This window comes from Ranitomeya variabilis, chromosome 1 (genome assembly GCF_051348905.1).
Source record: "Ranitomeya variabilis isolate aRanVar5 chromosome 1, aRanVar5.hap1, whole genome shotgun sequence".
Taxonomy (NCBI): Eukaryota; Metazoa; Chordata; class Amphibia; order Anura; family Dendrobatidae; genus Ranitomeya; species Ranitomeya variabilis.
In genome coordinates, this window is record NC_135232.1 from 1122547665 (window position 1) to 1122565168 (window position 17504).

Here is a 17504-nt window from a genome sequence, read left to right on the forward strand (position 1 = left end):
CTAATTATTCTAACCGGGCCAGGAAAGAGGCAGCTTGGAGGACCATCTGTAGGATCCTTTTCCCAGATTATGCCCAACGGCCACGTGCGGAGCAGACACAACTTAGTAAGCACACTAATGTATTGACATTAATTTACCTTGAAAGATGCTTTCCCTACATGATTACAGGAATAATCTTTTTTCTCTTGGGCATTTTTGTCCAAAAACAAAGATAATTAACATGATAAAGTGTTTAGGTACATAGCTAATATTGATGTTGCGTTGGGTACTATTTTTTGGAGTCAAAACTCGTACAGAGGGGTGATGACCCTGTCCTTATGTTTTTTAAGTGTGTTTTTTTCTAATAAAAATTTTAACTTTAGGCTAATCAGTTAAGAAGGCATTTTATTATCATCGTTCAAATATTATCTAATGTAAGTCCGCAAGGACAGGGTCCTCTCCCCTCTGTACCAGTCTGTCACTGTAAAGTTGTTTACTGTCAACGATATCTAGAACTCTGTATGTAACCCCTTTCCCATGTACTGCACCATGGAATTAATGGTGCTATATAAATAAATAATAATAATAATAATAATAATAATAATAAAAATCTATCAATGCCAACTGTATTAAGCAATGTGCATAATGAGCTTAAACAATATTTGTTACCATGTCATTTGCAGTGGATGATGTTATGAGACGATGGCGCAGCATCAGGGACCAGTACCGGCGGGAAAGGCAGCAGCGTGCAAGAAGTGGGTCAGCAGCACCACCGAAAAAAAGGAAATATATTTATTACGACCGTCTTTCCTTTTTGGATGCCAGTATGGATCTAAGACAGTAAGTCATAACCACACAACACATTTTTTTTAAAAAATATTATTATTAATATTATTTGTTCTGGTTATTCCATGGCGATTTAGATGTAAGGATGGGTAAACTTATTCCAAAAAATAATGTAAACAAAAAATAATGTAAAAATGGTCCTGAAGGAGAGAGGACCCTGCCCGCTAAACCTCACAAGCTACAACAAGGGATGGGTTAGAATACAGTAGGCGAGGTTCGAGATGTTCATGCAGTGGTTTGGTCGATGGGTGGTTACTGCAGGTTATGTGATTGTTTGAAGAGGTGGGTCTTCATGCTCTTTGTGTAGCTTTCAAGGGTAGGCGACAGTATGATGTGTTGTGGTAGTGTTTTCCACAGTAGGGGTGATACTCGAGATAAATCTTGTATACCATTGTGGGACTAGGAGATAAGAGCGGAGTAGAGAAGGAGATCTTGTGCTGATCTGAGGTTGTGTGTAGGTAATTATCGTGATACGAGGTCACAGATGTGTAATAAAATAATGTTATCAAATTACTCAACTTTATTTATGTTGGAATTTGCTTTATTGTTTAATAACAGAACACAGTCCAACCTTACAGAGAGGGAGACCGGGTCTGATTCGGAGGCTGTAATAGATCCCGTTAGTCTGGAAGAAGAGATGGCAGGCCCATCTTTTGCCTCTTCTACCTCCATCCTTGAAGGCCCATCGACTTCCGCATCACTACAGCCAGCAGCAAGTGTGGAAGATGCAGCACCACCACCCTCAGCAGCACATGATCCTGGAAGCCAGGAGGAACATGCCCATAGCAGCAGCCCTCCAGGCCCACTGGTGTCCTCCCCAAAGGCAGCTGGGGCTTTACATAGAGGCCACAGAAGGATAGAGCTGCAAGCCACAAGGAGGGATGTGGATGCTGGGGTCCTCAATTATTTGGCCAGGGCAGCCACGGATGATGGAGAGGAGGCCTTTGCTCGCAGCCTTGCCCGTTACCTTCATCCCCTTCCCCATGAGGTGAGGCTATGTGTGAGAGGGTGTATTCAAACCCTGATTGATTTAATCACCCCTCCAAATAACCCCTATGAGGTGTTTGAATTTCTAGAGAGAAGGCAGCTTTCCCAAACTAACCTCTTTGCGCCTTCAATTCACTCAACAGGTGCAGGATCAATCAGGATTTGAAGCACCTACTCCACGTATTCCTACACCTCAACCCCTCCCACCCCAAAATCTACAAAGGCCAGTGCAGCGCCCCAGAGTCCTGGTCGTTGCAGTACTGTGGCTCCGCCACTAAGGGGAGCTATGGTACGTCTGATGGCACTGAAGGAGTTCATCTGACCAGGTATCACAGACACCAATACATTTCACAGCCGGGCCTCCAGGGGGAGCTAAGGGTTCTATTCATTAGGCCACTCCCCACCATTGTGGGTAAACTGGGGGTCAGGCAGGAAGTGAGTTCAGAAAGCTGACTGGGTTGGAACCAGGCAACACCTTGTGGCAGAGGGTGTTGTGGGGGAAGATTCGGTAGGGTCCCTGTCAGGGGTGGGATCCTGACAGAGGCCTGGCTACAAGAAGGAATGTAACGGGACCGTGCCTGCTCAGCATAGCGGCGGTGCCCAAGGAAGGATTAGAAGCGAGATAGATTGTGCTGAGTGAGAAACGAGATCAAAGCAAGAAGGAGAATATCAGTAGGAGTCGTGCTGTGAGACCGAGGCAACATCCTACTGAGGTGCACAACCGGCGGCCGGAACGCCGAGGGAGTATTACAATATTCAGCTTCAGGCAATACTCTAAACCAACGGCAGGCCAGTCAGTCTAAGGCGGGCTGTCTCACCCAAATCACCAATGCAGTCTTGGGGGGCAACTTGTGGAGAGGGGCGACTCTAGGGTCCCGGAAGAGCTCCGAGCCTACCCGTCATACAGGTGCCGTCCTAACCGCAACATCAGGGAGGGATGGAGGATTAGCAGAACATCATCTAATTGAGTTGTGAGGGAACTTAAGAAACGGACACAACAGTTGTGGGGACTTTCCGTAAGCACAGCAGGGAAGGACCGCAACACCTAGCGCTAGAAGGAAGGCACAGATTTCCACCTGTTAAGAGAACTCTGGAGGTGCCATTGGACCGGCCGGACTTGCGCAGCCTGGTTATCTGGATTCCGGACTGAGGACCCAGAGATCTTCAGTAAAGAGGTAAAGAGACTGCAACCTGGTGTCCACGTTATTTACTGCACCACACCACCACCACCACTACCACCATCCATATCTATTATTCACTGTACGCCCCTCGGCAGGGTCACGGACCGAGGCCTAGCCACCGTGACAACCCCAGAGCAGAGACTCAGAGGCCCGGTACCGGGTACCCCTCGGCCCTGCGGCAGTGGGGGCGCTACAACTTGGCGTCACGAACAGGATCTACTTAAGCCTGAAGAATCAGGTCATGTGTGCCTTGGAACTGTGATTTATTGTGCTTGGACTGTACTTTATTGCAAAGACTGTGTGTTGCCATTTACCGCCAAAAGTTCCTGCCAAAAGTCGCCGCCATTGCAGCGTCCCAGGGAGCGCGGAGGAAGAAGAGGGGCGTGCCATGGGAGGAGACTACCAAAGCGGCGCCAGCAGTAGCGACCGCCCCCTCCGTCTCCCGCTGCGAGAGGACGACTTACACAGCAGCCGAGGAGAACCGCCCCCTGACTTGCAACGGCGGGAACGAGGTGAAGGAGGAGCCCGACCTCGGAGAAATGGCGGAGCCAGGTGCATGCGTTGCTGCCGAATGCCCGACAGCGACGATGAGCAGCAAGTGCCCGAGCCACAGCGAGGTGATCCTGGCCTGCCCCTGCCCATCAGAGACGGACTTGCGTCCACCGCCGGTGAAGGACCTGAACTCCTTGGAGCCGCCAGTGGAGGAGCCGAGCTTACCTATCCCAGCCACGGAGCCATGGAGGGCGGAGCCACATCCAGAGACCACTCCGTAAGAGCCGCGGTCTGGGCTGCAGCCGATTCCAGTGTCCTTGTCAACGGACCGGAGCGACATCGGTGGAATCACAACAGGCGCAGGTATGGACGGCACCCCTACTCTCCCGACCAATCCGGCTCCCCTGACCGATCCCGCTCATGTGACCGCTCCTCGCCCCAGCAACAATAACCGTTTCTTCTCAGTGGAGCGGGTAGTCCTCACCCCCGACGCGATGGGGAAGCTGTTACCTCCACTACCGACCAAGATGGGGGAACCCATAGATGTAGGCCCGGACGGGGTGATCCTCCAGTGGGACACCCCCTGGAATGAGCCGTATGGAGCCCCGGGGGAGAGCCTCACCCTTGCGGTACTTACCTGGGAACAGTATAAGCAATGTCTAATACAACACTGGAAAGATCGAGACGAGACCGAACAACATGACACACAACGTAGGAAGTCTGCGCACGGCAGGAAAGACGTGGTAAAGAGGGGAACTGTGCTGGCCTACCACCCGAAGAGGGGATGGGGCTCCATACAGGAACCGGGGCTACCAACTGATGTCTTTGTTACTAGTTACAACGTGAAAACTCCCTGCTGCAGGCGAAATGGTTACCCATTGCAAAGGGGGGATCGGGTGACTTACACTCGCCACCGGAATGCACAAGGATGGTGCGCTCGGAACGTACACCGGTGTGAGCCTGAGGGAGCGTCGCCTGTTGCCCCGATCATGACTGATCCAGAATTGCCAGATCTTGTCACTGTCACCACCGTACGCCTTGTAGCGGCTGCTGAACTTGCAAGCAGGGTTAGCCTTCAAATCCAGACACCGGCTGATCTGATGGCATCTGAGAGACCAACTACCAGCACAGGTGCTGCATCGGCCGGGAACCAAAGACCACCCCCTACACTACAAGATTAAGTAAGCAGGAATGCTTTAATAAATGTAAATAGTTATTGTTCTACTGTTTTGCTGCTAAACCCGTTGACGGTTAACTCTTAAAGGGATCCCTTTGTTGACCCGGGATCCCTATTGTTTTGTTTGCTTTTCCTACCTTCCCCTGTTATCAGGAACTGCCGCCATCATGAACAGTGCATGATACAAACTGCTTGTAAATAGTTCGCACCCTATTAAAGGTGCTCCCTACTGGTTTTACTTAAAGAGAGACTCTTTGCGAAGATACCGCACCGGAGCTTTTGGCGAGTATGGACTGGTAGCTTGAGAAGATGTGCTACCTCATAAAGACTTTGTCCCCTCTTAAAGGGGATGTTCACGTATTGTGCTGATGAACCGTATTGCCTTAAGACAGTTGGGTGGCAATAATGTCTTGGAAAGAGAAAGTAATAATGTTGATATGAACACGTTAAATGTACCTAACTAGTTAAATGTGAAAAGTGTTTGATAATGTTGATGGAAGAACGAGGACAGGAAGTGAACCCGTAGGGGTTAGTGGTGAGTCCTCTTAGGAGCCAGATAGAGATGGCTCAGTGATTTCAAACTGAAGGTAAATGTTATGTTCTATACTGTGTATAGTAGTTGAAAAGGCAGTAGGCCCGGGCTGAAAGGGGCGGTCCTGTAAAGAAAGGAGAGGCAGTAGGTCTGGAGCCGTTAGGACAGGCGGTCCTGCAGATTTAAAGAAGGGGAATGAAGTTAATTGCCTTATAGTGTGTTATAAGAAGGTCTTTAGTGGATTCGGAGTGTACATCCTTAAAGGCAACGTTGAATTAATGTCTAAAAGTTTTTGCACTTAGTAGAATACCCGGTTGGGTAAAGAGAGTTATTTATAGAAAAGTTATTTAAAAGTATTTAACCATGTTTGTAACGTTCAAGTGTCCTCACCTCCCATAAAGGGAAGCTCTGTTCAAGTATACTTATTGTTATTGCACTCAACAAAATTGTATGTCTTTTTGCTAACCTGTATTGTTGTTTTCTTCCCAGTCCAGGAGTACTGGATTTAACCGGGGGGGAGTGCAGCGCCCCAGAGTCCTGGTCGTTGCAGTACTGTGGCTCCGCCACTAAGGGGAGCTATGGTACGTCTGATGGCACTGAAGGAGTTCATCTGACCAGGTATCACAGACACCAATACATTTCACAGCCGGGCCTCCAGGGGGAGCTAAGGGTTCTATTCATTAGGCCACTCCCCACCATTGTGGGTAAACTGGGGGTCAGGCAGGAAGTGAGTTCAGAAAGCTGACTGGGTTGGAACCAGGCAACACCTTGTGGCAGAGGGTGTTGTGGGGGAAGATTCGGTAGGGTCCCTGTCAGGGGTGTGATCCTGACAGAGGCCTGGCTACAAAAAGGAATGTAACGGGACCGTGCCTGCTCAGCATAGCGGCGGTGCCCAAGGAAGGATTAGAAGCGAGATAGATTGTGCTGAGTGAGAAACGAGATCAAAGCAAGAAGGAGAATACCAGTAGGAGTCGTGCTGTGAGACCGAGGCAACATCCTACTGAGGCGCACAACCGGCGGCCGGAACGCCGAGGGAGTATTACAATATTCAGCTTCAGGCAATACTCTAAACCAACGGCAGGACAGTCAGTCTAAGGCGGGCTGTCTCACCCAAATCACCTATGCAGTCTTGGGGGGCAACTTGTGGAGAGGGGCGACTCTAGGGTCCCAGAAGAGCTCCGAGCCTACCCGTCATACGGGTGCCGTCCTAACCGCAACATCAGGGAGGGACGGAGGATTAGCAGAACATCATCTAATCGAGTTGTGAGGGAACTTAAGAAACGGACACAACAGTTGTGGGGACTTTCCGTAAGCACAGCAGGGAAGGACCGCAACACCTAGCGCTAGAAGGAAGGCACAGATTTCCACCTGTTAAGAGAACTCTGGAGGTGCCATTGGACCAGCCGGACTTGCGCAGCCTGGTTATCTGGATTCCGGACTGAGGACCCAGAGATCTTCAGTAAAGAGGTAAAGAGACTGCAACCTGGTGTCCTCGTTATTTACTGCACCGCACCACCACCACCACTACCACCATCCATATCTGTTATTCATTGTACGCCCCTCGGCAGGGTCACGGACCGAGGCCTAGCCACCGTGACAACCCCAGAGCAGAGACTCAGAGGCCCGGTACCGGGTACCCCTCGGCCCTGCGGCAGTGGGGGCGCTACACTAGCACTGTACCAAATGGCAGCCTACAACCCACATTCCCAATATGGCCACTTTTCCAGACCCAGTGATGTAGGCTGGTCCCAACCTGGGTTTGGACAACATGGCCATTTTTGGGTTGGGTATGAGTACAGCCAATATGTACGTCAGCATGAGGGCCAGAGACAATTACCTTATGGACAACACCCCACTGGCCAATATGTACAAGGCCTGTATTCGGCTCAACAAACCACAGCATCCTCACAGGGTGAAGGACAATTGGCCCAACAAAGGCCCCCTGAACAGGACCCTGAGCTGCCGCCATCTCCCCCGCCAACTTACAGGGATCTGTAAGTGTTTTTTTTTCAGTATTTTCTTTGTATATGTTATGCCAAACCATGTTTTTGGCTCTTTTGTGCTGTATTTGCACTTTGTTGGGCTTAGTTGTTTTACAAAAAAAACAACAAAAAAAAGAAAACCATATGCCTAAAATATGGTTACAAGTTTTAAAAAAAAGGCTTTTGCTGTTAGTAAAAATTTTTGACAAAAGCTAATTGATGTTTCTGGACCAATCATTATTACATCACACACATATGCTCTGTTCATAATCATCTGGTCATTAAGGAAATACAATACACACAGAACTGTTTCAGTGGCCTAAAAAATTATATTTGAAAAATATGTGTATAAAAGAAGTTAATCACAACTGAGAAACAGCATAATCTTGCCAGGGAGTAGCACCCTGAGGAGAAACAAAATAATTTGTGAAAACATCCCTAACTTTTCTGCCAGAAAGGGGACGGCGCGGAGGAGGGCCATGTGGTGTAGGCCTAATTACATTGCTCAACATGTGTTCACCAATATCATCTGATGAGCAATCACGTATGCGGGTACAATTGTGCAAAATTACAGAGGCTTTGATGACTTCATTCACTGTAGCCTCACTGAGCTGAATGGCAGACCGGAGGACATGCCATTTGGCCACCAGAATACCAAAGGCGCACTCCACCAGTCTCCGCGCCCTAGAAAGCCGCAAATTAAAGATCCTCCGCCGGTGGTCGAGGATGCGCTGTGGATAAGGCCTCATGACGTGTCTGGTTAGTTGGAATGCCTCATCTCCAACTAAAACAGAAGGCACTGCTTCTGCAGTGGAGCCTGGGAGTTGTTGTGGTGATGGGAGATCTAACTGGTTGTCATGTAGCCGCCGACCCATAATAGACGAATTGAAGACCCTGGTGTTAGGGGTCGAATTTCCATCTCTGCACAGGGGAAATCTTGGTCCATCTCCGCTGCAGTCTCCCATTCTTCTCCTGCCGCAGTGGAGCCTGCTCAGCGGAGACGTCGGTCCCAGCGTCTCGCTCAGTCTGACTCTGTACAAAGAGTTACTGCTGCTTTCCCTGCTTCTGCCATTGAAGTCAGTGCTGGGCAGCGGCGAGCAGATGCTTCTGGGACTAAGTCCTGCTTTTCTCATTCTGAGCATGCCCAGAGTAAGATCTCTCAGAGGAGATCGAGGGTCACATGATCAGATACTGCAGCTTAGGCCATTGGTCCTTCAGGAAGGTCCTGTAGGTGCTCACGCTCTGTGGCAGCCTCTCATTGGTCCTTCTAGGAAGGTCCTGTATGTGCTACAACTATTTAAGGCTCGCATGGCCACACGGCCATGCGCTAGTATTGTTCTAAGTTATGTACTTTGCGCCAGTGTGGCCATGTATGATTGTGTTCAGGGACCTGGCTGAAATAAGCCCCTAGAACGCTGGCACCTCCGGCTAGGAGTTTTGTGTGCATGCATAACCACTGACTGCTCTCGTTTGGGTAGTTAGCCTGTGCCACTGTGAAGTCTAACAGCGTGCAGTGCTTTGAGTTCACGGCTACTCTGTGAAGTAACAGAGTTAGCTCATACCGCCATATAGTTCCGCCGTCTGCTTGCAGCAGGTTCGCCTGCACGGTGGACCCCGGGCTGCGAACGCATCTATTATAATAAAATCTCTATATTCATTCGGTGCATTCCGCTAGCCCTAACACCTGGAGACTCCAGTTTAGCCATAGGCCCCAATGTCTACAATTATAAACTTGTATTTACTGTCAACTACAGCTAACAGAACTACAGAGAAAAACTGCTTATAATTGTAGAATTGGGAGCCAGAGTTCGGCGGGTTACGTACCCTGATATGTTTCCCATCCACGGCTCCAATGCAGTTTGGGAAGTCACAATTGTCCTGGAACCTGTTGTGAACTCTATTTTTGGGCTCCCTCTAGTGGTCACAAGCGGTACTGTGTAGTGTTGTTTTTCTGCAGGTTGCAGCATCAGCTGGTTCGTTATCCTTGGTTGGTTTCCTATTTAGCCCACATGGATACTCAGTTCCTTGCCTGCTATCAATGTATTCAGTGCTCTTCAGATTCCTTGTGTCTACCTTGCTCCCAGTCTCTCCAAGACAAGCTAAGTTTTTGTTTGATCATTTTTTGATTATCAGCGTTCATTATGTTTTTAGTCCAGCTCGCTAAAATGTGATTTCCTCGCCTGCTGGTTGCTCTAAGGGACTGAGTTTCTCCCCCCACGCCGTTAGTTGGTGTGGGGGTTCTTCAAATCTCAGAGTGGATATTTTGTAAGGGTTTTTTACTGACCGCATAGATTCCCTTTTCTATTTTCTGCTATCTAGTATTAGTGGGCCTCATTTGCTGAATCTGCTTTCACCCCTGTGTATGTGCTTTCTTTTCAAGAAAGTTTTCGCCTGCCGAGCGGAATTATGATGTTGGTAATCGGGAGTTGTTGGCTATGAAGTGGGCATTTGAGGAGTGGCGACATTGGCTCGAAGGAGCTAAACATCGTGTGGTGGTCTTCACGGATCACAAAAATCTGATTTACCTTGAATCTGCCAAGTGCCTGAATCCTAGACAGGCTCGTTGGTCGTTGTTTTTCTCCCGTTTCAACTTCGTGGTCTCATACCTGCCCGGTTCGAAGAACGTGAAAGCTGATGCACTTTCTAGGAGTTTTGTGCCTGACTCTCCGGGAGTTTCTGAGCCGGCTGGTATTCTCGGAGAGGGAGTTATTTTGTCTGCCATTTCCCCAGATTTGCGACGAATGCTGCAGAAATTTCAGGCGGATAGACCTGACCGTTGTCCACCAGAGAGACTGTTTGTCCTGGATAGATGGACCAGAAGAGTTATTTCCGAGGTTCATTCTTCGGTGTTGGCGGGTCATCCTGGGATTTTTGGTACCAGAGATTTGGTGGCTAGGTCCTTCTGGTGGCCTTCCTTGTCGCGGGATGTGCGTTCCTTTGTGCAGTCTTGTGGGATTTGTGCTCGGGCTAAGCCTTGCTGTTCTCGTGCCAGCGGTTTGCTTTTGCCTTTGCCTGTTCCGAAAAGGCCTTGGACGTACATTTCCATGGATTTTATTTCGGATCTTCCAGTATCTCAGAAAATGTCTGTCATCTGGGTGGTGTGTGATCGTTTTTCCAAGATGGTCCATTTGGTGCCCTTGCCTAAGTTGCCTTCTTCCTCCGATTTGGTTCCTCTATTTTTTCAGAATGTGGTTCGCTTGCACGGCATTCCTGAAAATATTGTGTCTGATAGAGGATCCCAGATTGTGTCCAGGTTTTGGCGGACTTTTTGTGCTAAGATGGGCATTGATTTGTCTTTTTCGTCGGCCTTCCATCCTCAGACTAATGGCCAAACCGAGCGAACTAATCAGACGTTGGAAACTTATTTGAGATGTTTGTTTCTGCTGATCAGGATGATTGGGTGACTTTTTTGCCTTTGGCCGAGTTTGCCCTTAATAATCGGGCTAGTTCTGCTACTTTGGTTTCGCCTTTTTTCTGCAATTCGGGTTTCCATCCTCGTTTTTCCTCGGGTCAGGTTGAGCCTTCTGACTGTCCTGGGGTGGATTCTGTGGTGGATAGGTTGCAGCAGATTTGGAACCATGTGGTGGACAATTTGAGGTTGTCACAGGAGAAGGCTCAGCGCTTTGCCAACCGCCGCCGCGGTGTGGGTCCCCGACTTCGTGTTGGGGATTTGGTGTAGCTGTCTTCTCGGTATGTTCCTATGAAGGTCTCCTCTTCTAAATTCAAGCCACGCTTCATCGGTCCTTATAAGATCTTGGAAATCCTTAACCCGGTGTCTTTTCGTTTGGATCTCCCAGCATCATTTGCCATTCATAATGTGTTCCATAGGTCTTTGTTGCGGAGGTATGTGGTACCTGTGGTTCCTTCTGTTGAGCCTCCTGCTCCGGTGCTGGTCGAGGGCGAATTGGAGTACGTGGTGGAGAAGATTTTGGATTCTCGTATCTCTAGACGGAGGCTGCAGTATTTGGTTAAGTGGAAGGGCTATGGTCAGGAGGATAATTCCTGGGTTGTCGCCTCTGATGTTCATGCGGCCGATTTGGTTCGTGCCTTCCACGCGGCTCATCCTGATCGCCCTGGGGGTCTTGATGAGGGTTCGGTGACCCCTCCTCAAGGGGGGGTACCGTTGTGAACTCTATTTTTGGGCTCCCTCTAGTGGTCACAAGCGGTACTGTGTAGTGTTGTCTTTCTGCAGGTTGCAGCATCAGCTGGTTCGTTATCCTTGGTTGGTTTCCTATTTAGCCCACCTGGATACTCAGTTCCTTGCCTGCTATCAATGTATTCAGTGCTCTTCAGATTCCTTGTGTCTACCTTGCTCCCAGTCTCTCCAAGACAAGCTAAGTTTTTGTTTGATCATGTTTTGATTATCAGCGTTCATTATGTTTTTAGTCCAGCTTGCTAAAATGTGATTTCCTCGCTTGCTGGTTGCTCTAGGGGACTGAGTTTCTCCCCCCACACCGTTAGTTAGTGTGGGGGTTCTTGAAATCTCAGAGTGGATATTTTGTAAGGGTTTTTTACTGACCGCATAGATTCCCTTTTCTATTTTCTGCTATCTAGTATTAGTGGGCCTCATTTGCTGAATCTGCTTTCACCCCTGTGTATGTGCCTTCCTCTTACCTCACCGTTATTATTTGTTGGGGGCTTCTATATCTTTGGGGATTATTTCTCTGGAGGCAAGAGAGGTCTTTCTTTCTCTCTAGGGGTAGTTAGTTCCTCAGGCTGGCTCAAGACTTCTAGGATTTTTAGGCACGTTCACCGGCTACTTCTAGTGTGTTTGGATAGGTTCAGATTTGCGGTCAGTCCAGTTTGCCACCTCCCTAGAGCTTGTCCTATGTTTGTTACTTAGCTGGAGTAATTTGTGATCCTCAACCACTAAGGATCATAACAGGAACCCAAGGGATATTTTTAGCCAATCAGCCTGTTTTGGCTCAGGTATCACAAGGTCCTTGAGTTGATCCCATATTTGCCTACAGGTTGACCGCACAATGCCCGAAATTGTTGAGTGGCCAATCAAAAACTCCAGGTGTAGTCCTACAAACGACAATCCAGTGGTCAGGAAGCAGAAAGTGTAAAAAAATAAATATTAGGTAGGTTACAAGAGTTCACAAAAAAGATGAAGAAGCACAATCAGATTTTATATTTTCTAAAACATGATTAATGCTGTAAAATTCAAAATGTCCTTAGGGTGCTTAACTATAACATTTCACAAACTTTTTAAGATCTGCTTGTGACCTAATGTACACATATGCCTGAAGATACCTGCTAGAAACCAAAACATAAAAAAAAGATCATCAACATACAGTATGTGAGGGTGTTGAATACATACCGTAAGGTAAGGAGAAGATGCTCCTCTGCGGATATGGCTTTGTGCATCCTTGTGTCCTGATAGGTGATACCTGGACGTAATATCTCCAACAATATATCAAATGTAATGATCGTCATGCGACAGTAGAGATAGAATTTATCCGGATGTGCCCGCAGAGCTGTATAGAGCCTATGAAAATGGCCTTTAGTGAGGCGTTTAGTCAAAAGAGGATGCACCCACATTCTTCTTCTTCTCCTTCACGGATCGACAATCACAGGATATGGCTGGCCAAACCGAAGCGACAAGACCCAGTTAAACAAAACCCGCTGTGTTGGGCTGAAGTGCAGGAGGTCAGACATGGTGCAAACGTTACCACAACACACCAACAGATACACAACCACAAAATGGCCATATGGGAGGGTGCCACCTGTTGTAGAGGACTTAAATAGGGTTGCTGATTTAAATCAATTTCAGCCTCAAAAACCGTTAAATGTCCATTTTGTCAGGTTGCGTGAAAAATACGCATTACGGCTGTCATACGGATCACATACGCAACATTACATGCGCAAAATACGCCACCACACCTTGCATACGAATTACATACGGATCACTAGTTTTGGAATTTTGTGGCGTATTACGGCCATAAAATACGGACCATATTTCCCTACGCTGAGTGTGAGGCCGGCCAAAGGGTTAAGCTATGATCTAACTAACAAAAAAATGGCTATATACTCATTATATCTGTTTTACTTTCCTTGCAGAACAGGTAACAGATGGAATTATTGAATGTCTGTCTAGTTGCAGTCTTGCTTTGTTTTTTTTCAAAGTTTTATTAACATCCTGTGGACAAAATTGAGAATTTAATGGAAATAATTGGCAAAAAAATCCAATGAGCAATTAGCTTTTAACAATGTCTAAAAATTCAAAGAATAATAATAGTATAATGGAAACAGCTGTAAAGAGACTGTTAGAACAAGTAATTTTGCAATTTATCCCTCAATAAAAATGTATTCTGTTCCTTAAAATCTTTAGTTTATTCTGATGGTGTAAACTGCGACTTGTGAATTTTGCCCCTTGCTGACATTTGAAGTACTGGTGTGAACTGCAGAGCAGTCAACACAGTGAGTAGGATGCTCCCACTGTGTGAATCACTGGTGTGACAGGTCAGTTAGTGTATTTAAGCACTGGTGATTCTGGTGCTGTAGTGTTAGGCTGTCGTCACACTATCAGTATTTGGTCAGTATTTTACATCAGTATTTGGAAGCCAAAGCCAGGAGTGGCACAATTAGAGGAAAGTATAATAGAAACATATGCACCACTTCTGCATTTATCACCCACTCCTGGTTTTGGCTTACAAATACTGATGTAAAATACTGACCAAATACTGCTAGTGTGACGGCAGCCTTATACTGATGATGGCTCAGATACTATATTCATGCACTAGCTATGTTTCTGTTGATACATTCATGATGTGGTTGTGGTATCATGTACTGATGGTGGGCTGGTGCTGTATTTATTTACTGATGGTGGTTCTGATCCTGCACATGTGCAGCAATCCATAACTTGTGAGATGATGCGCTATATGGTTATATTGTTAGATTATTGTACCGTCTGACAAGATATGGATAACAACATCTGTAATCCATTACAAAATATCACACACTGCACAGTTAATAAATAAATATTTGGTAACATCAACGGTGCCAACTAGTGATGAGCGAATATACTCATTGCTTGGGTTTTCCCAAGCACGTACGGGTGATCTCCGAGTATTTATAACTGCTCGGAGATTTAGTTTTTGTCGCCCGCACGTGTATGATTTACGACTGTTAGCTAGCTTGATTACATGTGGAGATTCCCTAGCAACCATTTAACCCCCACATGTACTCAGGCTGGCTACCAGCTGTAAATCAAGCAGCTGAGTCAACAAAAACTAAATCTCCGAGCAGTCATAAATACTCGCAGACCACCCGAGCGTGCTTGGGAAAACCCGAGCAACAAGTATATTCGTTCATCACTAGTGCCAACCTTATTTCCAGTGATTTCATATATTTGTATATATGCATCGATAATAATGTTTAGCAAATTTTTACTCCTAAATTACACCTAAAGATAGTACATCTGAATAAGAAGAGGACATATAAAATATAATTCACCTAAGAACTGAAAAGTTATGAAACAGGAGATAATGTGAACTGAAAAAAACTGCACAGATAATTAATTGAATTTGCCTAAAATTTTACAAAAAACAAATTCTCATTCATCAGAATCTGAATTTCATTGTTAATTGCTTCTGAAAACACCAGTAAAATGATAAGTGGCCAATTGCCATTTTGTAAGATGACAGTAAGTGGTGAGAAAGTTTTTTGCAGCCAACTCTTTTCAGCACTTTCCATACTAGTCCCTTCACTTCAGGAACTCCAATTGACTATTTTATCTCCTGCCTTCTACCTTCCTTCTAGCCAGTCTTCTATTAACTATGCCCTATGTTGTCAGATGGAGTAAAAGGCACATCAATGACATGCATAAAGCCGCATGTAACCGTATCCACCGCAATGAACATCAGTGATGAGAATCATGGTCCATGAGATGATGTGGGCCCTAGTGAACGTAATACGTCAGAAATATGATAGAAAATAAAAGAACTCATTAGAAAACCAATGACAGCAGAAAAGGTACAAGGAGCACCAAAGAGAGGGGAACATAAGATTTTTTTTTACTCCTTATTATCTGCCCTAATAAAGTTTCTGGAAATTCATTCATCTCTACAAATAACACCTGGTGATCTATCATTGCAAATGCCAAACTCAGTTCTGCTTCATCTGTTATTATTCATAAATCTTACATAAAAATCTACACAAATTGACTATTATTCATGGGAATGCTATCATATATTAATCATAAAACACATTTTATTGTAGAAAATCTGTAAAGACGAAGACTACAATGGATCCCTGCCTGACACTGTATTATCCTGAACAAGCAATCAATCGCAAGATGTACCTGGAAGAATACTTCTCTCAAAGTGTTCCATTCTCAACTTTTAAGGAGTCTACAATTAACATGCAGAGATGTTTCTATAAAGCATTTAGCTCAGGTAAGTGAAGAAAACAGTATCTCACATAAAAATATATTAAATAGAGATAATATTTTTTTTATTTGAATTCCCCAGGTTTGGTCATTTTTTTCCCAAAAATGTAAGCTCTATACACTTCAACTGCCCTAAAAATGTATACAATACTCTGAGGTCTCCTAGGACTGTACCCAACCCATTGCTATCTTTTTAATTCCAACTGTCTTAGTAATGACAAAGTGGTGACCTCACCAAAGAAATGGATGGTAACAAGTAGTAATCAACAGTCCATTTAATAATACATTGCAATGACAGATTTTTCCCTTTTATTATTAAAAAATGGTCCAAAAAGATCTGTCTTAGTTATTTATTATCAGACAAATGTTTCTTTACAGAACACTGACTCAAGCTGATGGTGTCGCTGTCAGTGGTAACATCAGTCTGCTCGAGAGACTCATTTAGAGTTGAAATGGCAGAGTCTGCATTTTTGCAATGAAATAAAGGATTCATTTATCTACTAACTGGAGTGCTGTGAAACACTCTTTTTATATACCAGAGTTTCGAGCTTATGGGTCTAAGACTGACATAGCAAACACTCATCATTGCAGATCTTTGACTGCCCGACCTTTGTCATTTGGACCTGATTATGCGGAGCTGCTTTTTGTATCTTTACATCATCCTGTTGTGACTGAGATGACTGACGTCCTATATTTCAATGCATCCTACATTTCCTACTAATACTCTTACTGGAGACTAAGTAAAGTTATTGTGGCATATGGTTGGTGGTAGTACAACTGCGTGGATAGTTGGGGACAGAGGTGGGGCTTCTGTTCCTGCGGCTAGCGGCTACCACATTCTTAGCCATGATATGTTTTTTTCTTCTACAATACCTTGTCCATTACCTTTACCACTTTTCCCTTTAACATACATTTTGTACAATACTATCATTAATTTTTGATAATCTTTTCAACCCCAATAATTCAACCCTTGCCAAATTGGAAGTAAGAAATCCTAAACAGACAAGAACTTATACAGTAAGCAAACCATGGCAGCAGTCTGAAGTATTGATGTCACATCTACGGTTCATATATGATACTAGTAAAACAAGTGTGCAAAAATAGACATGCACAGCTAAATGTCTCTCATATAGAATAGAATGTGTGCTTTCAGCTCAGCTCTTAAATGCTCCGGTAGATCCATGGGAAGTACTCAGGTGAAAAATCCTGGTTGAAAAGGAACGGATAGGACTTGGAAAGTTAGTGAAATTCCCGCACTTGATTTCCACTGTGTATTGAAACAAAAACATTTATTGAAACATGTAAATTAAAATCATAGAAACATTAAAAAACAGGACATACTGGAGCAAAAACCTATGCCCTTTGAACAGGCATTTGTGTGTGGTTCTTATTCATGGCCATTTTTTAATCAAAGCATTTTTATTAACCACTTTACCCCCAAGGGTGGTTTGCATGTTAACGACCGGGCCAATTTTTATAATTCTGATCATTGTCTCTTTATGAGGTGATAACTCTAGAATGCTTCAATGGATCCCGGTGATTCTGAGACTGTTTTCTTGTTACATATTTTACTTTATGACAGCGATAAAATTTCTTCTATAGGATTTGTGCTTATTTGTGAATAAAAAACAGAAATTTGTCTAAATATTCCAACTTTGAATTTTCATGCCCGTAAATTACAGAGATATGTCACACAAAATACTTAACAAGTAACATTTCTCACATGTCTATTTTACATCTGCACAATTTTGGAACCCCAATTTTTTTTTGTTAGGAAGTTATAAGGATTAAAAGTTGACCAGCGATTTCTCATTTTTACAACACCATTTTTTTTTAGGGACCACATCACATCTGAAGTCCCTTTGAGGGGTCTAAATGATTGACGAAACCCAAAAGTGACACCATACTAAAAACTGCACCCCTCGAGGTGCTCAAA

At 45.2% G+C, this 17504-nt stretch overlaps 1 protein-coding gene across 1 annotated transcript in view; it reads left to right on the forward strand.

The window, feature by feature from the left end:
• The first annotated feature begins 15405 nt into the window (after nucleotides 1-15405).
• LOC143792980 (indolethylamine N-methyltransferase-like) overlaps nucleotides 15406-17504 on the forward strand; it is a 32877-nt gene continuing 30778 nt past the window's right edge. Inside the window, exon 1 of the mRNA XM_077279519.1 lies at nucleotides 15406-15575. Within this exon, the coding sequence (XP_077135634.1) occupies nucleotides 15425-15575 (151 nt within the window). The 5' untranslated portion in view covers nucleotides 15406-15424. The remainder of the gene's footprint in view (nucleotides 15576-17504) is intronic.